This window comes from Eublepharis macularius, chromosome 6 (assembly GCF_028583425.1).
Source record: "Eublepharis macularius isolate TG4126 chromosome 6, MPM_Emac_v1.0, whole genome shotgun sequence".
Lineage (NCBI taxonomy): Eukaryota > Metazoa > Chordata > Lepidosauria > Squamata > Eublepharidae > Eublepharis > Eublepharis macularius.
In genome coordinates, this window is record NC_072795.1 from 5,780,550 (window position 1) to 5,807,724 (window position 27,175).

Sequence of the window (27,175 nt, forward strand, 5' to 3'; positions counted from 1 at the left end):
CCCCCTTTTTTTCTTTCATCGTATCTAATTCCCATCGGATCTAATTCTCAACCTGACCCAGTCTGCGGATACTTCAATCCAGATATTGGAGTCATGAAGAGAAAAGACAGATCTTTCTACAAACCTGTTAATTGCCCCAAGTTTTCAGAACAATGTGAAATCTTAGAAAAAATCTATACTCCTCAAAATAAGCAGTCCTTGTATCTTTAATAAATGGATGCCTTCTGACAACCACTTTTACAACTCGACCAGCCTTTCCCCAGGGATAGACTGCCGAGGGTAGGAACGGAGGGAAAGCTGAGCACCAATGTGGTGTAGTGGTTAGAGTGTCAGATTAAGCTCTGGGAGAGTCAGGTTCAAATCCACGCGCTATCATGGAAACTTGCTGGATGACCTGGGGTCAGCCAGATACTCTCATCCTAATCTACCTTCCAAGGTTGTTGTAAAGATAAAATGGAGGCAAGGAGAATGACATAAGCTGCTTTGAGTCCTCATTGGGGAGAAAGTAAATAAAGTTGAAGACTGGGGGGGGGCAAATAAAAGGTTGGTTGGTTGGTGAGAGGCAGGGATGGAAGCAGGGAAAGGGGAGAGGATATATGGAATGCCAGGATAAGGGGAAGGGACACATCGTGCGGGAAAAGGATACGGGAGAAAATGCAGTGACTCTACAAGTCCTTGTCAGTTTATCAGTTGCACATTGCTTTGTTCCCCAGCAGAGCTTTGAAACAGAGCCAAGCTACAAGAGACGAATTACACGAGAACATGCACGTGAAGGGAGTCGCAATGATAGCCGGGAAGCAGAGTTTTAAAAGAGATCGGAAGGCTTTGTCAAGTTCCCCTCTCTACAGAGCCAGGGAGATCCCTGCTCGGAGGGGTTGTTAATGTCCTCTTTGCCTCCTAAAAGGGGAGCTTAAACTGACAGAGCCTTCAGGAGGCAAAGAGGAAATTAACAAACCCTCTGAGCAGGGATCTCCCTGGCTCTGTGGAGAGGGGAAATTGACAAAGCCTTCTGATCCCTTTAAAAATAGCTTCCCGGCTATCATTGCAACTCCCTTCATGTGCATGTCCTCGTGTAATTCATCTCTTGTAACTTGGCTCTGAGTGTACAAGCAGCAAGGGAAAAAAGGTCCCCCCTTCCTTCTGTTCTCCTGCCTTTGTGTTGTATTGGAAAACAAGGGTTTGGGAACAAACGTTGCTGAGATGACATCTACTTCTGTCCCAAGATGCACTGGTATTTTTTTTAAAATCTGTTTGTAGTTTTTTTAAACTGGATATTACCAGATGGTGGCGCTGTTTAGTTGAATGTTAGGATTTTTATCACTGCTTTTAGAGGTGTTTTGGAAAAGAATTTGCATCAAGCTATTCTTTTTTTAAAAAAAAAATCTTGTTTCATGGAATGGTGGAATTCTAGTGCCAGCTAAAACCACAAAGCCTAGTTCGTTCCTCCTCATCCCATGGCAAAGATGTACCCCGCCCCCAGCCCCGTAGCTCACAACACAGAATCTGGATCATGGAGCATGACCAGCAGTGCGCACAAGCTAACAAAACGAATCCCACCAGGTAATTCGAAACAGCCCAAGCTAACCTCTGAGTTACGCTGTCAATCTACATTTTTTAAATAAACAATTGACATGATGTATGCTGCCCTGCGCCAAAAATGCCCTTCTCCTCTTCACATTGGCCAGATATGGATGTCTGTATGCAAGAAAATACATGGACACAAACAAGATATAAAAAGACAGAAAAGTTTCTCTCATTTTTTTCCGGATATTTTGTGTCATGTCTAAGAGTCCTGCTCGGGTTGGCTTATAATTAAAACAAAAATAAGCTTGTTATTTTATATATATTGTCTAAAAACAAGCCATTGTTCTATTTCTTTTATTTACATTACTTATTGTCCACCTTTGTCACTGAGGCTCAAGGTGGGCCACACATTAAAAACGAGCAGTTTGGGAGGGGAAAAGCCATTGGTCATAAACAGCATAAAAACTATCCATACAACAGCAGCAGGCCATTAAAAGCAGGTAAGATTGAATCCCTGATTAGAAACCTGGGTTAAAAAAATCCTTCACCCTCCCTCAGTTACGGATTTAAAGGTTGGTATAAGTATAGTTTTAGACAGGGCTTTTTTCTGGGGAAAGAGGTGGTGGAACTCAGTGGGTTGCCCTTGGAGAAAATGGTCACATGGTTGGTCACATGACCATCAAGAGGTTCCGGAACTCAGTTCCACCACGTTCCGGATGAAAAAAGCTCTGGTTTTAGACCATACAACTGCTAAACTGGAATTCACATGCAGACTTCACACTGTCATACTCATGCTTGGTAAAGATAAGAAGCGCTTGCTAGAGAAAGGTAGTTGCCTCTCCGTTCATCTTCCTCAACCAGTTAGTTCATCGGCAGTTGTGAGTAGCCCATACCCGCTCCGAGGGGATAATTCGTTCTTTTGTCTGCAGCGGTTTTAAAATCTGTGTTCTGTGTAGTAATGTCACACTCTTGTCTCTTAATGACTTGATCTTCTGGCTTAAAATTGTAGCAACTTCTCTCCTCTTCTGTATCTGTGCCTGTTGGCTGAAGGTAACTTTTCATGCATCTAACAAAGTGGACTCTGACTTAGAAAAGCTATTGCATGATAAATGTGTTTATCTTTAAGGTGCCCCAAGATTGTTACTTTGGCTGCAGCTTTTATAGATAAAATCAGGGAGAAAATCCCCAAATATATTCACTTCTGGAATGAGCATAAAGCAAAAGCTGTCTTTGGAGGGGAGCCTCTGAAGATTAAAAATGTGTTGGAATCGAAAGCATTTATCTTCCTTGAGCTCATCCATCCAAGTCGCAGGCAGTCTTATGCCCGGCAGCTGTTCCTCAACTGCGATTCTCACCAGGGCTGTTCTCAGCACTTCCTGGGAAGGTATTCCTTGTGCAAAGAAGTGGTTGAGATCAAAGAGAATATTTTGTATTCCCACTGACTTGGTTTGTTTCCCTCTTGTAGATCACCCCAGAACAACTGCAGAGTGTCTGCGTCCGTTTGTTTAGTAACCAGATGAGGCACAGCCTGGTGCAAAGCATAGACTTCACAAGGCCTGGAACTGTAAGTATAATCCATTCGGGTTAGGTTGCCATCTTCAGCTTGGGAAATTCCTGAAGATTTTGGGGGGCTGTACCTGGACATGGTAGAATGTGAGGAGGAGAGGGAGCTCAGTGAGAATATGATGTTACTCTAGGATTTCCATTTCTTCTCCAAAGTTGTTGTCTGGAGATCAGTTGTAATTCTAGTGTGACAAATTATCTAACCACTCAGTGAGAATATGATGTTACTCTAGGATTTCCATTTCTCCTAGACTCTATGGTATATCATAGAGTCCGCCCTACAGAGCTGTTGTCTGGAGATCAGTTGTAATTCTAGTGTGACAAATTGTCTAATTCGTATCCAATTTGGGAACTGTGCCATTCAACTTTGCGAGAATTTTCCTTATTAGCTGAACCGTAGCAGAAACTATATTGCATCTATGTGAGATAAGACACAGCACAATGGAATATGGTGGGTTTAGGCATTTGATCTGGTACCAGCAGAACAGGCAGAGAGTTTCTGTGAGTTAGTGACTTTATTTGAAATAAGACGTAACTGTTTTTATTTGGCAAGAACATGAAAGGAAAATACAAATACTAATTGATTGAAAAATTATAGAAACAGCACACGCTATAAAAATCATATCCCCTGACATTTCTGAAACTTAGCAAACTACATGAAGTTTAGGGTAAATGAGGTTTTAGCTGACTGGCAGAAAGCTCGGCGAAGTTTTGAAGAGAGAGAGACACACACAGACACACACACACCATCAAAAACTTCTCTGGCTGTGAGTCACCAGCAAAAACCTAATTTAGCCCTTTATCTGACAGAAACAGATAAATCTTCCTAAGTTTAACATGATATTGTCCTTTGAATAAAATGATTAGTCCCTAAGGTGATTATTAAACAAGCAAACAGGTGTATTGGAGTACATCTGGATAAAACCCATTGATTTCTCAAAGCAAAGTTATAAGTCTAAAATTTGGCACTTGTTCACGATTAAGAGAGCAATATATTTACTGTTTCTTCCGCTACACTAAAGAACTTTCAGAATTAAAGGCAGTCCTCAACTTTTTTCTTCACCAGCTGCTGAACTTCTACAAAGGTGATGGAAATTACATAAAAACTCATACGATTAGCAAGAGTATCTGTGATTTAAAATTATGTGCTTGTAACACTTGGAGAGCTCCAGGCCCCACGTGGGAATTGGTAACTCTAATTGAGATATATATGCATTAAAAGAGAGTACCTTTGTACGCAAAATAGCAAAGAGCCCAGTAGCGCCTTTAAGACTAACCCACTTTATTGTAGCATAAGCTTTCGAGAGCCACAGCTCTCTTCATCAGATGCATCGTAACCAACATTATTGTAGCATAAGCTTTCGAGAGCCACAGCTCTCTTCATCAGATGCATCGTAACTTTATTGTAGCATAAGCTTTTGAGAGCCACAGCTCTCTTCATCAGATGCATTGTAACCAACTTTATTTTGCATAAGCTTTTGAGAACCACAGCTCTCTTCGTCAGATGCATCGTAACCAACTTTATTGTAGCATAAGCTTTCGAGAACCACAGCTCTCTTCGTCAGATGCATATCCCTCTACGAGGGGTATGGAGAGTGCACTCCTGTGGTTGCCCCAAAAGGGGCACAGTATTTTATCTGTTTTTATAATTGATTAAGTTATAATTCAGTTGTATTTTAATCAATGTTGTACCTCACCCTGAGCCCGCTTGCGGGGAGGGTGGGCTAAAAATAAAATAAAATAAAATAAAAAAATAAATTTGGTTAGTCGTAAAGGTGCTACTGGACTCTTTGCTATTTGGCTACGGCAGACTAACACGGCTAACTCCTCTGGACCTTTGTACTCAGATTGCTTTGCAACCAGTGAGCCTTATCAATGTATTACCTGGAGGTACATAAACCTGTAATGGGATTGAAATGTGCCAGTGGCCTTGAGTGAGGTATTTGAAGCAAGGCCTTGTGGCATATTGGACTGATAAAGCTGCAATGGGTATTGTGGGGGGATCATGCCCACTGGTTGGATTTCTGTTTGAATGATCTGTCCCATAAAGCCTTGAATAGCTAGGTGCCAGCATACCTGAAGAACCGCCTTCTCCCATATGAACCTACCTGACTGTTCTGGTCATCTTTGGAGGCTCTGCTTTGGGTGCCTCTGCCATCTGAGCCTAGATGGGTGGCAGCCTGAGAATGGGCCATCTTGGTTGTGGTGCCGAAACTTTGGAAGTTCCTCCCCAGGAATATTTGTCTGTCTCCTTCCACCTTGTCTTCTGCTGGCGGATGAAGACGTCATTGTTTTGCTTGGCGTTCTGTCAGTTCCTGCCAGGTAAATCCCTCAGTCCCTCTCCAGTGAACACACATTGGTTCCAATAGAAAAGGCTTTATTCAGGATTTTACAGTTCAGGTCTGTACTCCATCACGGAGCATTGGTAGAAGTGAGTAATCAAAACAGAGAGAGTCTATGATATACTTGAAAACTCCCGCACTCCAGCAACGGTTAGCGTTTTTGGCGCGCAAGATTACACGGGTTCTGTGGGAACCCTGTATAGTTATGGCTACATGATTAGTACACAAATACAAATTCCCAGAGTCCGGACAAAACAGCTAGAGCTGGCAGTTGGAAGCGCCAAGGTCGTTTCTAGCTAGAAGATGCTTATTAGAGAGATAAGGGGAGAGGCCCTTCTCTGGGCCTGGAAAGCAATAATTATAATATTGGGAGAACATGGTTGACATGGCAAAAGGAGAGATTACAACAGGTCAGCATTAAGGCCTTATAATTTCAGTATACTGTGGCATCAGTGATACAACAAATAAACATGGCATGGTTATACACAGACATGACACGTTTCCTCTCTAACTCTTATTAGCCTGCCTCCCCGTTTGTGTGTTTTTCTGTGTTTGTATTGTGTTTTATTTCAAAGTTTTAAACATTTTACGTATATGTTTGTAAATGCTTTTTAATGTCTGAAATGTTTTAATGTGTTGTTCTAGCGTTTGCTGCCTTGGGGATACAGAATTGGGTGGAAAGGTGGCGTAGAAAATTTAAATAAGTAAATAAATAAATAGATAAAAACAAGTCTTTATGGAACAACCGGGGGAGGTTCTTCAGAGGTTTGGTGCGCAGTAGCCCCAGCTGTGTTACTGTCTTCTCGTTTTCAGCGGAGCCAGGTGAGATAGTCGGTGCCCTGGACTAGTCTGTGTATGCTGTGAGGACCTGGATGAGGCTTTTTAACTGAAGCTCAGTCCTGGCAATGAGGTGCTCTTAGTTGCCACAGTGGCCAATTATATGGAGGTTTCGGCCCGTCTTGGATAGCATGGCCCTCCCACTCAAAGGGTCTGGGGATACCGTTAGAGGTTCATGTCTTCAGATGGAGGCCCAATGCCTTTAGGCAGCTCCGGTTGATATGCTGGCTGTGTCTGTTGCTTCAGAGGCATAACAAGTATTCATGCTGTGCTCAATCCAGGTTAGATTACCACAGGGTACTCTCTGTGGGGCTGCCGCTGAAGATTGTTCTTAAGATGCAGGTCCCTGAACGGAGCTTGTCAATTTTAAAAGACCCACACTGGCTACCCCTCTGCTTCCGGATGGCGTTCAAAGTGCTGTCTATTACCTGTAGAGCCCTAAATGGTGTGAACCCGAGTGCTTGAAGGGCCATCTGCTCCCCTTGCACCAGCAACGGGGCCTTTTCAGTTGCGGCACCGCAGCTGTGAAACTTCCTCTCCTTAGACGCCTCCTCAGAACTCTGCCTGGCATGTTTGACTAGGGAGATGAATTTCAGTCTCCAAATACAAAGCGGATATTGACTAGCACAGCAGGAACCAAAACACAATTTGAGTTCATGTTAGGTATTTCTCTCTCTCCCTCTCCCTCCTGCTCTTTTGGTCTCTTGAGAACTACAAGAATACAATAAATATAACCATCATTATATAAATCTATGCTGGAACCACATGTTAAACTACAGTGTGCAATTCTGGCTACTCCATCTCAAAATCGGAATTCTAGCGCTCCAAAAAGTACAGAAATGTGATTTGCAGTGGGATATTGCGCACAGCTAGGCAGAATTAAGACCTGCAGTTCATTTGGGACTTCTCGGTAAGTGTGCGGAAGTTAAAGGGCTATTAGACATGGCACAAGAACTGTATGAAATCTCCACGCTCAGAGGCAGTCTGCTGCTGAGTCCCAGAGGCGATGGACCATACTAGAGCAGGGTGGCTATCATCTCATGCCCAGCTTACGAGTTTTTAGAGAGAACATAAGAACATAATCTTTGACATTCCTTGCTTCAAAAGGAAACAAAGTGATTTCCCTGATGATTTTGGTCTGGTTTGAGAATTCAGGTTCATATTTATTTTTATTTTATTTATGTCATTTACAGTCCGCCTTTCTCACTGAGGCTCAAGGCGGATTACACAGTGCGAGATTAATACAGTTAATATCAAGGTCATTTCCATAAACAATGCTATAGGGTAAATAAATGAAAGTTTACAAAGACATAGCATTAGCAGGAATCCAATACAGAGTTGAAGAAATGCTGAAACAGAACAGAAGTAATTCTAGGACTGACATTACACAACATAACTAACCAGTGGGATCATACTTGAAGCACAGGTAGCACATAGGAGCACATACAGGTAGTATATAGGCAACATTGTGGTGAAGCTTTGCTAACTCATTAACAAGGCATCTGAGACCCCCTCCCTACAATAGAGCCCTTCTATCGGAGTAAAAAGCCTTTTTGAATAATTCAGTTTTGCGTGGTTTGCGAAAAGCTAGGAGAGTAGAGGCTCTCCTGACCTCCTCATTCCACAGGGTAGGCCATTCCACAGGGTAGGAGTATTTCTCTCCCTTGCTGTATCCTTTAATATGTTGATTTTGAGATTACAGGTGCAGGCGGCGAAACTCAGCTTGACTCATTCTGTGTTTCAGTCTTGTAGTTTTTTCTTTAAAAAAATATACAATGCATGCTTGAATTGTTTCTTTTGCTTTGCATTTGGTTTACATCAGATGCTTGAGAAAATTCCAGTGGCGTGGGGTTTTGGTGCACAGTTTGCTCAAGGGTCTGCTGGTGAAAAACCGAGGCCATTCCCACACGACTTACCGGCCTCCGGAGCATTGCGCAAAACACGCGGAAGATAGCGTCTTCTCACGCGAAATCGTGCCAGGAAGACGCTATCATCTGGGAGTTTTGCGCAACATCGCATCTTCCTGGTGCAATTTCACGTGAGAAGACACTATCTTCCGCGTATTTTGTGCAATGCTCTGGAGGCCGGCAAGTTGTGTGGAAATGACCCTTATTTTTACTGTTCACATTGGCCTGTATCCTACCACTCTACTAAGCAAAGCTTGAAGCCTTGCTCCGGTTTAAGGGACTCTTAGCCCAGGGTAAGAGCCGCTGAAGTTAGAGGAGGAATTCATAAGCTGCTGAGTGGAGTGGTAGGATTCAGGCCAGTGATATTTTTGTCAGTTTCCAAATACAATGGGCAATAATAAGCAGATGCAAACACCCTGCTTAAGGCAAACTTGTCATGTTTATTTGTGGAAACTTAATCTCCAAAAGAATTAAAGTTCTGTTTGTTTACATGTGTATAGGCCTTGGTATTTGGACAAGATGTCCTGCTGATCCCAAAGATCACAAATAGCAGGAAGTGATCTTCACTGAATCATACTGCGCTGATGGAAGAGTATGCAACATTCATGTTACACAAAAAGATATCTGGAGAGGGGCTGTGGTTCAGATCATCTGCTTGGTATGCAAAAGGACCCAGGTTCAATCCCTGGTGTCTCCTGTTAAAAGGATCAGGTAGCAGGGGGTATGAAAGACCTCCACCTGAGACTGCCAGATAATGCTGTCCCTGATCTACCAAGGTCTGATTCAGTATCAGGCAGTTTTGTGTGTTTATGTATGTGTGATATTGGCTTACAATGAACACAAGAGAGCAAGAGGGAAACTTTTTTCTCAGAGGGTTAGGAAGGTCGGGCATGAAGATGGACAATAAAGTTATTTATTTTCTGTTGCATTCTCTAAGATACTTACGGGATTGCCTCCCTCCCGGTGTTCTTCCATGGCAGCGCCGCTCAGCCGAACAGGGTCTCCTGCAGGTGCCACCCTACACATGGGTGAAATCAACAGCAGCCCGTGCAGGGGCTTTCTCTGTGGTGGCCCCTATCCTGTGGAACGGCCTGCCTGAGGAAGTCAGGAGAGCCCCCACCCTCCTGGCTTTCCACAAATGATGCCAAACTGAATTATTCAAAAAGGCTTTTGTATGGTAGGGAAGGGGTCTCAGATGCTTTGCTAATGAGTTAGGGACCATAGACTTCACCACTATGTTGCTTTACATACTACCTGTTGTCTTAAATACGTGCTCCTATGAGCTACTTGTTCTTCTAATGTCAGCCCTAGAATTGCTTATGCTCTGTTTCAGCATTTCTTCAACTCTGTATTGGATTCTTTCTAATGCTACGTCTTTGTAAAATTGTGTATATTTACTCTATGACATTGTTCATGGAAATGTCATTGAAATTGACTGTACTAATCTCACACTGTGTAATCCGCCTTGAGTCTCATACTATAAATGACATAAACAAACAAACAAACAAAGCCCAGAAATAGCAGTATAACAGAACCAACATAAAAAGTAACTAAAAACCCCATTTCAAGCCCTAAGCAGCTTATTAACCATTTCCCCCATCACCATTTACTGAGTGTTCAAATTACACTGACCCAGGCATCTTCTACCATTGTGAATACTTCTGCCTAACTTTATATATGCAGCCTTACAACAGCCCTGCAAAGTAGGCTGTAAAGTAGGATATATATATCCCCTCACAACTATAGGTTTCTGGAAATAGTTTGAGAACTTCAAGGTGTCTGTCTCGCTGCAGCCTTGGTATGCTAGTTTTGTAGGTATAGACGATGAGTAAGCATATTCACTACCAATAAAAAAACCATTAAGATTACAACAATTAAAACAACTAGCAAATAAAATGTAATGAATGAGACAGCTAGGGATCTGCAAGGAATTGTGGAGGGACTGTTTGCAAATCACTCCCCATCTCATCCTCCAAAATTTCTTCTCTCCGGATTTGCAGCAGGCTCTCAGAGATTTCCCTTTCTTCCCTGAAGGGATGCCGTGCTGCTCTCAATGTTCCAGTCCTACTGAAGCATATTTAGTTCTCATCAGGGTGCGTTCTGAGCTTTTTCTCCCTACCGTTAATTTGCCAGGCTATATTTTTGAAAGCCTGGGATGTCTGTTGAATATGGAGAGACCCCAGCCTTGTCTGTGAGAGGCTTGTTTTCTACCTTTTGTCGTCCATGAAGGAGCTAGCCAATTTACTGTCAAATAGAATGATTTGGTACAGTAAAAGAGCAGATAAGTGAATTCTAGATCAAATCAAGCCTGAACTCTCCCTAGAAGCTAAAATGACAAAACTGAAGCTCTTGTACCTTGGTCACATCATGAGAAGACAAGAGTCTCTGTAAAAAATAATGCTAGGAAAAGTGGAAGGCAGTAGGAAAAGAGGAAGACCCAAAATAAGGTGGCTTGCCTCAGTCAAGGAAGCCGCTTCTTTCCGTTTGCAACATCTGAGCTAGACTGTTAATGATAGGACATTTTGGAGGGCTTTCATTCATTGGGTCGCCGTAAGTTGGAAGCGACTTGCTGGCCCATAACACACACACAAAACAGCAGAATATAGATACCGCGTTTGGAGGCAAAGTACCTTTGAATACCAGTTGCTGGTGGGTAATAATGAGGCAATGCTTTGGCTGTTCTGGGCTTCCCAAGCAATTAAGCAAGGGAGCAAAACCAGCCCTACCTACATAAGAACAAATAAGAGCCAATTTGGTGTAGTGGTTAAGAGTGCGGGACCCTAATCTGGAGAGCCGGGTTTGATTCCCCACTCCTCCACTTGGGCTAGTCACAGTTCTCTGGAGCTCCCTCAGCCCCACCCACCTCACAGGGTGATTATCGAGGATGATAACAACACACTTTGTAAACCACTTTGAGTGGGTATTAAGTTGTCCTGAAGGGCGGTATATAAATCGAATTGTTACTATTATTATGTTATTATAAAATCTTAATAACATCTTTTAATCTCTCTTAATGGAGAAGATGCCCTGACCTAGAGAGCCCAGGTGAGCCTGATCTTGTCAGATCTCAGAAGCTAAGCAGGGTCGGCCTTGCTTAGTAATTGGATGGGAGACCTCCAACAAAGACCAGGGCTGCAGAGTCAGGCAATGGCAAACCACCTCTGTTAGTCTCTTGCCACGAAAACTCCAGCAGGTGTTGCCGTAAGTCAGCTATGACTTGAGGGCACTCTCCATCACCAATGGAGAAGATACCAGGCACTGAGTGGTAGGGATGGAATTCCACCAGTGAGATGCCACCACAGAAAAGGCCCTAACCCTTGAGACATTTCTTTCAGATCAACAAATAGGAAGCATGGTCAGCAGGGTCTCTAATGACTGGTTGGTATGTGGGAGGTGACAGTCCCAAAGATGGAAGGACTTGTCAGTTAGGAAGGAAAGTTGTTGAGGTTCTTCCTAGATGTATCCATCATAATCTTTCTGGGAGGATTCCTTTATACTTGAACCTTCTAGGAAGGCAGGGCATAAAACAGAGAAGGGTCTAGTTCTCATTGTAGCCAACCTTTGGGCTTTGGGCTTGCCTGCAGTTCTTGGTGACCTCTGTGGAGGAAGGGCAGGGCACAAAAGTAAGGTAATAATGATTGTCAGGAGAAAGAGTCTATCTTGCCACACCCTTTCTGGTGGTGTTTTGGTTTCTGCTTGGCTGATGTCACTGCTGAGTTAATCCCCTGGCATCTTGCATTCTGATACTTGATCTTTTCTCTGTTGTCCCTGTAAAGCTCTTTGCATTTCTAATCTAAACATGGCATTTTAAATAGTGCTTTTCACATTTTTAATACAATAATCACATTAGATAATATTAATCATATTCTCTTACTTCCGGTTGTCAGAGTATGTCTGAACAATGGAATTAAATTGGAGACCAACACCATTTTCCAGAGTATGAGCTTTTGTGAGTTTAAGCTGACATTCTCAGATACAGATAGGATGATGGTTCGTCACCCCTTATATCCAGGTCAGAAGGTGGGAGAGGTGTCACAGAGAAGGGCCAGTTGGAGTCAGGATGCAGAATGTACAGTGTACAATGAAAAATGTAATCGGCTTGATTAGGACTAGGTGATATGGCCGGAGGTGGGAAATGCAGAAAATTAGTACCTGTAATGAGATAAGAGCAAGATTTGAGTCCGGTAGTGTTACCCAAATGAGGAGCCTCCTTGCAAGTTGGGAGAATTTGCGTGCAAGAAAAGGCTGTGAGAGGGGGTAACTAGCGAGATCTCCACTTGTGTATACAAAGATCGTCCCTCTAGAAAACTCTTTCAGTAAAGAAGCAGATATTGAATCAAAAAGGGTTTTTATTTATAAAATAAAGATCAGTTGCACACAGAATACACAGCACACATACAGCGCTAACTAGAAAACGGAGGAAAATTGGAGAGAATTGAGGGGTTGGGTGATAGTTACCAATCCAGAAGAGGGTGTCTGTGTGAGAGTGTTGAACGACCAGCACTTCAAGGCAGGACAGACGAGAGGCTCAGACACGGGGGCCATTTTGTAGAAAAAGAGCTACAGGAACTCATTAGCATAAATCATTAGCATATGCCACGCCCCTTGATCAGGCCAAAATGACTGGGATTCGGCTGCTGCCAGACGGGGGAGTGTTCCCCCACCTGGCAGTGGCCCGATGAGGGCCATTTTGGCCCCAATCCAGGCCAAAAGGGGCCCAAATGGCCATTTTGGGCCCGTTTCAGCCCAGATCAGGGCCAAAATGGCCGGGATCAGGTTGGTGCTGGGCAGGGGAGAGTTTCTTCACCCAGCTCCAACTCAGTCCAGGACGTTCCAGCCCTGATGCAGGCCGAAACAGGGCTGAAATGGCCGAAAATGACTATTTTGGGCCCCTTTCGGCCCAGATTGGGGCCGAAACGGCTGGGATCAGGTTGATGCCAGGCAGGGGAGGGGTCCCCCGCACGGCACTGACCCGATCTGGGCCGTTTCAGCTCCCATGCGGGCCCTTTGGGCCCCGATCCAGGCCAAAACGGGCCCAAAATGGCCCAATATGTCCAAAAGTCAAGTGGGCGGGGCCACTTGACTGTTGGGGGAACTGCCAGAACGGTGTTCTGGCGCGTTGCCCCTGGAAACGAGCCCTGCTCAGACGGGAGTCTGAGGGTAGATACTAGATCCAAAGGCATGCACAAAACTATGGCAGAGGACTAGTCCAATTATACTGTGGTACATACCCTGGGGCAGAATTGCATCTTCTGCCCAAAAACAATAACTTAATTGCTGTCTCTGGGGTGAGGCAGAAAGTTGGGAAATTGTCTCTGGGGTAAGACAATAAAACTAGGAGGGTATGATTATGCCTTCCTGGGTGAAACTAAAGTTATCAATGATGACTGATGACCCACAATGGCTCGATACGTGAGGCTATCAGAGCCCAGAATAGCCTGGAATGGGAGAGTGGATAAGGAGAAGATCGGTAGGGTGTGTTAGGGAGATTAATTCAGGAACTCTGGGAAGACCCTATTGTCTTAGGGTCATTACACGTCTCCGGGGTCTGGGGCCTGAAAGTTGGTCTCGCCTGGCAGTTCACATGCTAGTAATTTTCCAACTCCTGGCTGAGAACTGGCAGCCATTTCCTGCCTTGCTAGGCAGCACTTCTGTGTTTAGAAGACATACAGAGAGGAGCTTATGACATTGCGACATTCAGAAACCTTCTTAATAACATGAGGCCAAGTCTGACCTCTAACAGTGGCACCTTAAAGACCAATCAAATTTCCAGGGTATAAGCTTTCAAGAGTCAAATTCTCCATCTGAGGAAGGAAGCTCGACTCTCAAAAACTTATACCCTAGAAATCTGGTTGATCTTTAAGGTACTACTGGACTTGAATCTTGCTCTTATACTGCAGATCAACACAGCTACCCATCTGAAACTGGAACGAAGTAAGAATCATATGGCCCTATTGAGTCTGGAGAGGGGAAACATTGTGTTGAACTTGTTAATGAATTCTAGTTTGGCAATCTCACTTTATAATCTCCCTTTGAAGCTTCTCTGTAGGAGAACTGCTTCTCTTAGGTGAACAGTGGAATATTCTGGACCATTAAAATATTCTCCCACTATGGGAGAATTCATTAACAAGTATTATGTTTTTAATGTCAGATATCTGCCCGTTTATTCTTTTGTGTAGAGACTGGCCTGTTTGTCAGATGGCAGAAAGTAGCAGGGCATATATAACGTTGAAAGATGAGAGAGTGAATGAACCTGAAATGGTGTGACTGGTGTTGTTAGGTCCAGTGATTGTGTTAGCGTGCATGTGGGAAAAGTGTTTGCATCTTGGTTTATTACAGGCGCTGTTTCCAGAGTCTGTTCAAGTTAGCTAGTGTATTATTGCAAGAGAAAAGTTGTTTGAGATTAGAGGGCTGTCTGTGGGCAAGGAAAGGTCTGCCTCCCAGCGTCTATGAGAGGAATATCATTACCCAGCATAGGTTGTTCGCCGTTAATGATGCACTGAACTGGTTTGAACTGTGGACTATATGTGACCAGGATAGAAAGGAGAGAATTATTGTTGTGGATTTCTAGAATAAGTATATGTTTCCACTTAGAATTTACAAAACAGGTTGTACCATTGTTCTGATGGCAGAGCTCCCAGGACATACCAGCCGTCTCTCCAGATTTGGACAGGGAACACCCAACTTGAGAACAACAGCTTTCCTTCTGACCTCAGAAATTAAACTCTCAGCTTTGCTTTTGTTTTCAATTTATACGAGATTCTGTTTTCTGTAATTTGCTAAACTGAGTTAGTTTGGTCAAACCGGAGGACATCTCTGCTCCCCTGCACACTTTTTTTGTGTTTCTGCAGCTAGTTTGTATGTTAATTTGCTAAATGAAATGTCACCTGAGAAATAATTGCTCTCGTTTTCTTGCTTGCTTTTTTAAAATTACGGTCGAAGTTTTTGTGGTTAGGCCTGGTCAGGAGGAACAAACTGAACGGTTAGGCGAGACAGTGGTGGTTGTGAGCTATTCCTGGGCTTGGACGAGCAACGCTGCCGCTTTCTCCTTGGCTTTGTAGTTTTGAGTGGCTCACTGCAAGGAGCTGTGTTCTAATTCCAGTAGTTGTGACAAGCTGACGAGGGCAAAAACGACAGCGATCAAAGCCTTCAGGTAATACAGATAGGAAACTGGGTTGTGTGTTTTTAATTAAGGGATAGATTCCGCTTTCCCACTGATGCAGGAGAGGAGGTGAAGCGGAAGGTGAGGCAGGGTCTGAACACTGTGCAGTCTAGCACATAGGGCTTCCACCTTGTACACATTTTTGAAGTAATACCTGTTAAAATCCATGCACAAGATGAGACTGTAAAGCTATTTTTTCCTTAAGCACAGCTGACCTATCTGACAGCCTGAGTAACTCACCTTTTTGTCCTGTGTCAGGATCAGTGTCAAGTCTGAAAGGGAATCTTTTCTAGCGGGACTAATTTCATTTCATTTATTTATTTATAACATTTATAGTCTGCCTTTCTCACTGAGGCGGATTACACAGTGTGATATTAGTACAGTCAGCATCAAGGATAACTCCATAAGCAATGCCGCAGAGTAAATAAACACAGGTTTACAAAGACACGGCGTTAGCAGGAATCCAATACAGAGCTGAAGAAATGCTGGAACAGAACAGAAGCAATTCTAGGGCTGACATAGGAGCGCATATTTAAAGCAACAGATAGTGCGTAAGGCAACATAGTGGTGAAATCTATGGGTGAAGTCTATGGTCCCTAACTCATTAGTGGAGCATCTGAGACCCCTCCCTACAATACAAAAGCCTTTTTGAATAATTTGGTTGCATCATTTACAGAAAGCTAGGAGTCTGGAAGCATTCCTGACCTCCTCAGGCAGGCTGTTCCACAGGGAAGGGACCACCACAGAGAAAACACGTGTACGGGCTGCTGTTAATTTCACCCATGTGTCCTGGACCCAGCCTCCCTCACTGGGAGTTTTGGGGGCTAATCTTCGCAGATCAGCCGCCCAGACAGGGTGCTCGGGCGCTTCCTCTCGGACCTGCGAAGAGGAGCGTCCGACATGGCTGAGAAAACGAAACCGACCCGGCAGCGGGGGGGGGGGGGCAGAGAAGTCTGCTCGGGAAAGTGCGTCACTCGTGAAGGCTACGAATAAAGAGCTTAAGCTGGTGGAGAACCAGCTGATCGGGCTACAAGTGGAACGAACACAGACAATTTTGCGCCTCCAGAATGTGAAAGAGGAGGAAAATGAGGATTTACGGGGTCTGGTCTCGGAACTACTGGCGACACCCGCGAGGGCAACTAAAGAAGAAGTAAAAAGCGCCATTTTGGAAGTCCGTCGGGCTTCTTCAAAATATGCAACGAAGCGGCAGCTGCCTCGCGAGATCATCATTGATTTTTCATCTAAGAGGATCCGGGACACTATCCTATATAATTCATACAATGCAGATTTGGACTTTCTGGGTAATAAAGTTAAGATATTGAAAGACGTCCCATTTCTAGTTCGGAAAAGACGTTTTAAGTATAAAAAGTTCGCAGCTCTTCTGAGAGAACGTGGAATAAAGTACAAATGGTTATTTCCGGAAGGAATCTGGTTCAGTCACAAAGATCAAGCTTTCAAGATATTATCAGAAGATCAACTAAGGGATTTTGAGGATAAAAATCTGGAATTTCAGTGCACCAAGCAAGACGAAAAGGAGAAGTCTGAGGGGGGGGGAGGAAACGAGCACTGCGGCTGCAGTTGCTCAGAGAGAATTGCGTCCGGGACCCAGGAGGGGAAGGAAAATTTAATTTGAATTTAAATTGTAATTTGCATTTAGTAAGGTCAACCACTCCATCAATATAACATAAAGCTTTAACTTTTGAATAATGGCAGTATGAAGGGAAAACATTTTGTGTAGCATAGTGGTTATATGTTGTAGTTGTTGTGTTTTTTTTTCCTTCCTCCCCTTGTTCCCTTTCTTCCCTTTGTATTGTTAGTTAATAAAAAAAAAATAAAAAAAAAATTTCACCCATGTGCAGGGTGGCACCTGCAGGAGACCCTGTTCAGATGAGTGAAGCTGCTGTGGAGGAACATGAGGAGGGAGGCGGTCTCATAGGTTTGGTATACCAAGGCTATGAAGAGCTTTGTATGCGATAGCCAATAGCTTGAACTGAGCACAGTAACTGACAAGTAGCCAGTGGAATGACTACAGAATGGGAGCGATGTTCATACCTCAGCATTTTGCACCAATTGGAGTCTTCTAGTTAACTTAGACGGGAGACCTATGTATATAGTGCATTACAGTTTTAATGTTACCATAGCATGGATCCAGGTGGCCAGGTCAGCCATGTCGAGGTAACAAACCATCTTCCAGGCTACAGTGAGGTTGTAGAAAGCATTTTCTAGCAGTGCGCTTAAAGTCAGTGGGCTTAGAAGGGTGTGACTCTGGTTAGGTTAACTCTGAGGGACTTCTGGAAACACCCTCTTTTCCATCCCTCTCTGGAATCGTATAGCCGTGAGGAATGCTGCTGCCATTAGCACAGCTTTTCAGAGATCAAAACACAACTGCACTTCTCTTTCCAAAATCTGATTTTCTGTTGCTCTTTAACAAGTTTACATTTCTTTCTTTTGAGGGGGTGGGTTGTGATATTTGTCTTTAAACTGCTGATAATCTTTGGGTATGTTTTCTGTTAACCTTTTGTTTTGTTTCATCTCTTTTATTTTTAACGTGTGCCTGTTTGCCCCTAAAGGGATACTGCTGTATGAGCCCGTGTGATGATGGATATGTAAGTTCCTGTATCTTCTTTTATCTTTTCACGTTGCCTGCTGCGTCCTTTCATTTCCCTCTGTCCTCTTGGTGCTCTCTTTAACTCCTGGGTTTGTCCTGCATCAGGGACATTTGTGTATGGCCAATGGATGTAAGGTTTGGAATGTCTGCATGGCAAGGCACAGGCACAAAAGAACGAGCCGCTCTTGTGCTTCCGGAAGCGAGGGAGGGCTTTTCCCGGGAGGCCTGAGCAGTTCCTCCTGCACTGAGAGGGTTTTCCTGATCCCGCAACTTCTCGCTTTGGTCTCTCTCTCCTCTGGGCCAGAGTACAGAGAATTCAGCTGACTTTTGTGCCACCTTCCGCGATGGATGCTCTGTTTTGTTGGGGGGTCCCGTATTTGCCAGGGCCCTTTTCTCACACCTTCAAGCATGTTGCATGATGGTCCTGCTGGCCTGCTCACGCCCGGGGCTTGAAACGGGACACGTTCTGGGAATGAAGTCTTAAAGGCTTGTCTGTATCCATTCCTGGTATCAGGGCCAACGGAAGGGGTTTGGGGGATCCCCCCCCCCCGGTCCTGACTGAATTAAAATTCCTTTTTCTGCCTATGCATGGGAATCGTATGCTGAGCCACATAACATTGGCACAACTGAGACTTAACTGGGCTGCTCCTTTCTCATTTTCATAGTTTAAATGTCCATCACTTCTTCATTCCCCCCTTTTTATCTATGCTCTCAGAAGCCACATGAAGCAGCCCTATACTGAATCAGACCCTTGGTCCATCAAGGTCAGTATAGCCCACTCAGGTTGGCAGTGGCTCTCCAGGGTCAGACAGAGGTCTTTTGGATCACCTACAACTTGATCCTTTTAGCTACAGATGCCAGGAATTGAACTTGAGACCTTCTGCAAGCCAAGCAGAGGCTCTGCCCTTGAACCACAGTTCCTTGTAGGCTAGTTGGAGGCCATGTTGATCACGCCCACCCCTCACCCAGCTGATGACCTGCTAATGTCCTTCTGTGTGCCTCCTCCATAGTGCAGGCAGCATAATATGGCTAAAACAGGGACAAACAAGGGGGAAAGGGGGGAGCCCCAACCTACAGCTGAAGCAGGGACCCCAGGTGGCCTCTGTGGTTGAGACTGTCTTCAGGGGGAAGGCCCATGTAAAGTGCATTACAGTAGTCCAGCATACATGTTACCAAGGCATGTGTAATCATGCCCAGGACCCCTTTTTCTAGCAATGGTCATGGTTGTTGATCCAGCCCAAGCTGGTGACAAGCGCTTTTGGTCATGTCCGCTACCTGCTTAGCTGGGGACTGTGGTGAATCCAGAACTACCCGCAACTGCACGCCTGAAATTTCAGGGATAGAACAGCCCCTCTAGACTAGGTGCAGAATAGTAAAGAGTCCAGTAGCACCTTTAAAACTAACCTTTACAGTAGCATAAGCTTTTGAGAACCACAGTTCTCTTCATCAGATGCATCTGATAAGAGAACTGTGGTTCTCGAAAGCTTATGCTACAGTAAAGTTGGTTAGTCTTAAAAGTGCTACTGGACTCTTTACTATTTTGCTACTACAGACTAACACGGCTAACTCCTCTGGATCTAGACTAGGTGGGATACCTCCTCCTGGATCAACTTTAATTCTCTATTCTCAGCACTTCCGTCCTATCTGGATTTTATTCACCCTTATCTAGCCTCTCCCACAACAAACACTGGCTCAGGATGCTGTAGAATTAGATGGAAAGAAGGGAGATCTGGGCGTAATTAGGCCTGTAGGTAACATCTCGCTGTACGTTTCTGAATGACTTTTCCGAGCAGTTCAGGGAGAGAAAATTAAGTCCTATTGACTAGAGGCCAAGGGGAAGAGCGTTTGACTCCCAGTCCCATCTTCTGGGACCTACATAACTAAAAGGGATGGAGCCGTGCCTTTACCCCATCTCTGTCAGGGAGCCCAGAAGGGTGCTGAGGTCAATGTTATTGGAAGCTATTGGAAGGTCCAAGAGAACAAAAACGGGTGCAGACCCATTGCCAGCAGGCGGCCAGAGATTGACCAAGCCCTGTGTAAATGTGTATTGATTTCAAAATGTATATCCTTTATCCTCTGTTCTTTAAAACAAAACCCTCAGAAGATCAATAAAGTAATATAAACAATTGAAAATGTACAGCTGTCTAGAACAGGTACCATGAGTCAAACTAGATCTGTTAGTACGTATTATAAACCTTTGTGTGATTTTATCCATTACTGAGGGTTTTTTATTTCAGAGCGTTTTAAAAAAACATTTTATTATGGTAGTTTAAATCTTCCCAGGAGTCTGCATCCCACTGAATATTTCAAGTGTGTGTGCGATTCCCAAGTTCCCCTGGGGAGAGGGAGAATAGAGTTTTTCTTAAAGGTCAACTGCCCCAGCGCTCCGCGTTCAGTGGCAGGTCCCATCTCGCACGTTCTGCAGCCCAGATGGCTGCTTGCATTTGGGCATTACGGCCGAGAGACCGTGGTGAGTCTTCCGTTTTGCCCACAGCCAGTGCATTCCTTGAAAGGAGAGGATATTGGCTTCCTAAGCCTTGGATATAGTCAGAGTCTGGAAGAAGGAACAGATGCCCCTTTGAAAAACCTGTCACAGTCTGCTTGTGACTGTTCAGGCCCCCTCCGTGAAGCCCCCTTAAAAATGTTTCAGGGTGCAGAAGCTGCTTTATACGTTTTGTCAAAAGCCTTTTCCTGAAGCCAGGTTGCAAGGATTCTGTAAAGTCCAGGAAAAAAAATATCAAAGAATGTGGGGTTATTGGGTGCAGAATTCAACTTCCAGATAATTTCATCCTTTAAAAAAAATGTTGATGCAGTCTGTCACCCCTCGAGCACATTGAAGTAGATGCTCACAAGGCCCACGACAGCTGTTTCCTCTCCCTCCCGATCCCTACTGGTGTGCCCAGCCATTATTTGTAGTAGAAGGCCCATTCCTGCCTCCCATAGATTCATTCAGGGGCCCCAAGCTGCTGTTGCGAATCAGCACTCTTCTGGTTCGAATCCCACTGCTGCCATGAGCTCAGTAGGTAGCCTTGGGTCAGCCACTCCTCTCAGCCCCAGCTCCCCAGCTGTATTGCGGGGATAAGAATAACACTGACTTGTTCACCACTCTGGGTGAGGCATTAATCTGTCTAGAAGAGCAGTATATATAACACAGTTGTTGTTGTTATTATTAGTCCTTGAAATCTTGATTTCATTGGATTGGGTCCCATGGTTCCATTCCAGTAATGGCACAGCTTTCTTCTGCACCCTCTTGCATTGGTGGGAGGGCCTTTCCACAGAGGAAATAACCATGGTTTGTTCACCAAATCCATAAAATCCGGCCTGCTATATCTACCTAAGCGTCCCTACTCTGTCTCCACATAGATGTTTGGCTCTGCCTTGACTTCCTTTCAGCAGCACTATATCCAGGGGTATCTATATGTCCTGCCTTTCACAGACCTGGTTTGGTGTAATTTGTTTGGAAAGATAGCAGTCCAAGCCTCTTCAGATGTTGGGTGGATGGAAATTTCTCCATTTTTGCAGGTCATGGCCTCAGTGGTGCCATTTTCCTTACCTATGTCTGTTATTGCTGTAGCGCAATAATGTTTTAGCTATGTATTGCAACCATGTACTAGTTCCCACTTTCTGTTTCAGAAATTAAGTCCCTAGTCCTTTTCTTTGCAGAGTTATATGCCAAAAACATTCAAGCTTCATTTTCCCCTTATGACTTTGTAATGAAAAGGGGTAGATTTTTTTAAAAAAAATAACAATGAAACCTGGGAATTAGTACATTGTTACAATAGATAGTTATAATGTCATTGTGCTATAGTGATCTGTTGATTACTGAATTTTAAGAAAGCCCTCCAGGGTTTGTGGAATGGGCGTGTGATGCTCCGTTGCCCTTGTGAATGGCTCTGTATCCGCTGCAGCAGCAATCCACTTAACAGTGAATTGTCTCCATACAAAATTCAAAATTCTGACCGAATGGTACCCTACGACGTCTGCAGGCATCTCATGCTCTCCTTTTCCTCACCCCCATGTCTTGTGTTTCTTTCTCTTGGGCATGCAATGAAGTTGCAACTGTAGCTTTAAAAAAAAAACATTTTAAGCGTAAGAAACTGCCAGGGCACAAATCAGCAGGGTTCCATGGCAGGGGGGTTTGGTGGCTTTTGATTGGGTGTTGTCTCTCGGAAACAAAAGGACCGCCGCTGCTCATCAGATGTATCCCGGGGAAATGAATAAAAATGAGTGAAAGGCAAATAGGTTTAGGTAGAACTCGATACATCTGGAACCCCTTCCTGCTGTGAAAGGCAATCCCTTTGCTGTGGGAGAAGTGTTTAGATTTAAGGCCAGCGGGCTTTTAATTAGCTATTATGTATCATCGCTCATTGATTTAAGCATAATATGAAATGAATTCCAAACACAGCTTTATGCTTACTCATTTGTGAGGGAGATGCTCCTTGTGTTACATAGGATAGCTTTGCAAAACCTCCTTTTGCATGGTATGCAGTAATTCAATCGTCCCTTCGGCATTTCATGCCTTTTGTCTTCTAAGCCTCCCCAGCTTAAACTCTTAACAATAGCCACTGATTATTGAGTCTGCTCTGAAAGAATCTGGGTTATGAGACAAGACTTGTCTTTAAAAGGCGTAAATGGGCAGAGAAGGGTTTTTTTTTTTTTTACAAAGCGAGGAGTCAAAATCAGGACAAAGAGACGACAATGTATATTCTGGGAATAAATGGCACCTGATGACATCACTGAAAACCCGCACCGAAGAATGTGCAGTGGGCTTGCCTTCAAATAATACTCTTCACTGAAGATGCCCCCTATTAGAAAGTATGTCAGAATTTATGGTGTATTTGATTGATGTCAGCTAAAAAAAGGTTTTGGGGGGGGGTCCTTCCGTATACACATTTTACACTAGTGATTTGGTTCTAATTATGTACAATTTTAATTAGGAATTTGTACAAAGAAAATAGATGAGTAGAAAAGTAGAAGGTTGTTCAACAACCTTCTTTGCAGCATGCTTTTCCCCTCTTGCTATTTTAACCCTCCCAGTACCTTGGACTTCATCCTAGGCCTTGTGTTCCTGCTGGCATCAACTTTATTATTTATTTACTTACTTCATTTATAGCCCACCTTTTCCCAGTGGAGACCCAAAGCAGCTTACATCGTTCTCCTCTCCTCCATTTTATCCCCACAACAACCCTGTGAGGTAGGTTAGGCTGAGAGTGAGTGACTGGCCCAAGGCCACCCAGCAAGCTCAGGAGCAGGCTTAATGATTCTGGGGCCCTGGGGAAAACTCAAGGATGAGGATGAGGCAGGACACAGCCCCCATGCGTACCACCTTAAGTAGCTTCTTGCCGTGTAGCTTGCTTATTCTTTTATTTATTTGCTTACTAACAGCCCACCTTCCTTGCTGAGACTCAGGGCAAAACTGCTGCTGCCCGACCTGAGAGGAGCGGATCAGGTCTCCAGTTCTGTGCAATGTTTCCAAGGCTGTTCTTAGCAAATTTCCCTGAAGTCCAGCTAGGAGCAGGGAGGATGAAAAGTTCCTGCCTGAAAAGTTCCAGAATGTGTCGATGCATCCACTGATTTGTTGATCCGAGAGCAAGGATGGGTATGATTATTCACTGGAGGAAGAAGAGTAAAAAATAAATAAGGAAATTGTACAGATGTGGTGTATTGGCATGCGCTGCAGGTGCCAAGTGACAGACATTCGCTTGGCACTCATGAACCCCTCCTACAGTTCCACTGAATCCAAAATTCTTCAGCCATCACTGTGCAAGTCTAAATTGTCCTTAGGAAACCCCCTGAAGGGCTGTGACCTTCTGAAATGTCTCCTTTATGATGCATTAATTTTATTTTATGCAGTGCTGGGGACTGAAATCGTACAGAGAATCTGGAATTAAGGCTGCTATAGGATGTTCAGTTCGAAAAGGATTTTGGCAAGTTGGGAAGGATCCAGAGTACCGTGGAGAAAATAAAGTAAAGGGGTGTTGAGCTTGGCCGTCCATAGCTTGTATCTTGCCCTGGTGCAAATCGTAAAGCCCTCTGATAATTTCAGCTCTTTGTGTGGTCTGTTTATTATTCTTCAATAGACATTTCTGTTAGGTGCATTAAGCACTTTAACCGTGCAGCCCAATCACGTTTACTCAGAAGCAAGTCCCAGGCCGATTCCAGATGGCTTACCTCCTTCCGAAACGTCGCGCGTCGTTGCGCTGAAAACACAAAATATCGCGTTTTCCGTTGCGCAAAACTTGTGCGAGAAAACGCGATATTTCGCGTTTTCAGCGCAACGACGTGCGACGTTCCGGAAGGAGGTAAGCCATCTGGAATCGGCCCCAGTGTGTTCTTAGGATATCATTCCACTGTTTGCGCAGGTAAAGTTCTTTAGATGAAGCTATTGTCAGCGTTATACCAAAACATAAAAAAAATGTAAACGCCCCACCTGGCCGGAAAGGTGTTGGGTGCAATGGTGCCCATTGGGTGCCATGTTTTATTTATTTATTTCATTTATGTCACTTATAGTCTGCTTTTCTCACTGAGACTCAAGGCGGATTACATAGTGCAAGATTAGTACAGTCAATATCAAGGACATGCCATAGAGTAAATAAATATAAGTTTACAATGACATAACATTAGCAAGAATCCAATACAGAGTTGAAGAAATGCTGGAATGGAGCAAAAACAGTTCTAGGGCTGACGTGAGACAACGTAGAACGACCCAGTAGGATCACACTTGAAGCACAGGTAGCACATGGGAGCACATAAAGCATCAGATTGGACATAAGGTGAAATCTGTGGTCCCTAACTCATTAGCGAAGCATCTGAGCCCCCCTCCTTACAATACAGCCCTCCTATCTGAGTAAAAAAGCCTTTTTTGGACTAGGACCTGAGAGGCCCGGGTTTGAACCCTCTGCTGCCATGGAACTTGGCCAGGTGACCTTAGCCCGGTCATGCACTTTCAGCCTAACCTATCTGATAGGGTTGTTGTGAGGATAACATCGAGGACAGGTGAGTCATGTAAGCTGCTTTGGTTTCCCATTGGGGAAATTAAGTAAATATGATAAAATAAATTGTTGTTATTATTTGCTATTATTTAGAACCCCCCGGGTCCACTGTTGTTTTGAATGTTCAAAGCAAAGCTGTCCATTCAGGCTTACATAACAGCTGAAGCACGGGATCCGGTCGGAGCTGTGATATGTTGCGTTACCTGGAGGACCACGGAAACGGTTGCAGCTCAGTCGCAGAGCCCGTGCTTTGCATGCAGATAATCCCAGGTTCAGCTCCCAGCATCACCGGTTAAAAGGGAGTAGGTGATATGAAAGACCCCCCCCCCCCCAACGGAGACATTAGAGGTGCTGGTGTGAGGAGATTCTGTGGACAGTGATGGACCCAGTGGTTTGACTCCACGTAAAGCAGCTTCATATATTTGTGTGCATTTTGCTTTGGGTACAAACTTGAGGGGCCATGGTTGTCGTAGCCCCCAGGACTCCAAACTTCTGTGTCCCCTCTCCCATCCACTTGCCCTGAAGCCGTGACTTCTTGCTGTTTTTGAGGCAACGTCCACTAGAGGAAGCCCCCCCTCCCACTCCTCAGCCCCTGCCTCCGCCGTACTTTCCTCCCTCCTTTTCTCCATCCCCTTTTCTTCCTCTTCCTTCCTGCTCCATGCTGTCACTGCCTGCCACCTCTCTCATCTCCTTTGTTCGCTCATGAAACCGCCTCTTCGTACCTCACTTTCACCTCTTGCCTGGAAAAGAGCAAAAGTCCAGTAGCACCTACAAGACTAACAACATCTGTGGTAGGGTATGAGCTTTCGTGAGTCACAGCTTCAGATACCCTTCAGAAGAAGTGAGCCGTGACTCACCAAAGTTCGTACCCAACCACAGATTTTGTTAGTTTTAGAGGTACTACTGGACTCTTGCTGAAGAAGTGAGTTGTGACCAGTGCTTTTTTTCTGGGGGTACGCAGGGGGACGCATACCCCTAAACGTTTTGTGAATCTAACGGGAGAAAGTAAAAATTTTAAAATGTCGGAATTCCCACTAAACCAACTCCAAACATATTATGGCTATTTATGTGATTTGTTAAGTTTTATGTAGCGTATGTTGGTGTTACGACCCTTACTTTCTCTAGGGTAGATTTTTCCTTTAATCTTTCCCTTAACACCCTCTGGGTAGTTTGCTGCCACCGGGAATATTATATTCCAAGATTTTTTATTTCAGTTTTCCCTTTTGTAACGTGCCTAAGCGTCAGGCTCCTTTGTGGTTCTATGTGGCCCTGAGGATAGGAATGGGATATAGCAATGACAGCTACTCTGGGATATAACGAAACCAAAATAAACTTTTATTTCTTCAAGAAGCATATCGGTTTCATAAAAGTAGTTCTTGGTTCTTAAAGTTACTTCATTTAAACTCATTCACACAGATTTCTAAGGCTTCACACACAGTTAGCCTCTTTCCCTGACTCAATATTTCTCACAGACGTGCTTAAAGTTACTCAGGCAGCACACAGCTAGCCTCTCCTTTTCTCAATGTTTCTCTCAGACTTGCTTAAATTTACTCAGGCTGCACACAGCTTGCCTGCTTCCTCTTGGCTATTATTCCCAGAAATATGAAACCTGCTCAGGCAGCACACAGCTGGCCTCCCTTTCCCTGACTGAGTGTCCTTTCACAAACATGCTCAGTTCAGGTTCCACACAGGTTATATTTCTCTCATAAAACACTTCAACATATTCAGGCAGCACACAGCTACACAGTCTGCTTTCTTCAGACTGAATATTTTCTCTCCACTCTGTCTAAACTGCATTCACTCCACCCACACTCTCAGTCATCAACCGATCATATCACTCACTCATCCCTCTCTTTCACCCCCACTCTTCACCTGTATCACACCAAGCATTTAAAGATACATGCACACATTAACTTGAAATCGTTACAGTTGGTAACAAAGATGTTTAGTTATATTTAAACTCACTAGGAGCGCTGTTCGTCTTACAAAAAATGGAACGTCCTTGAGCATCAAACACGCCACCGTGATGGTGATTTTCTTGAGTCAAACTGAGAGTACCCCTAAACATTTTTTTAGGAAAAAAAGCACTGGCTGTGACTCAACAAAGTGCATGCCCTGCTACAAACTTTATTCGTCTTAGAGGTGCTACTACATCTTGCTCTTTTCTACTGCTACGGACAGACTAACATGGCGACCCGTCTTGATCTGCCTCTTGTCTAGGATTCTTGGCCCCGCCATGC

The 27,175-nt window shown here is 44.2% G+C and overlaps 1 protein-coding gene across 1 annotated transcript in view; it reads left to right on the forward strand.

Annotated features, from left to right (window-relative positions):
* The window catches only part of ARMC9 (armadillo repeat containing 9), a 136,122-nt gene that overhangs the window by 27,843 nt on the left and 81,104 nt on the right, over positions 1–27,175 (forward strand). Inside the window, exon 9 of the mRNA XM_054982973.1 lies at positions 2,990–3,088. Within this exon, the coding sequence (XP_054838948.1) occupies positions 2,990–3,088 (99 nt within the window). The remainder of the gene's footprint in view (positions 1–2,989; positions 3,089–27,175) is intronic.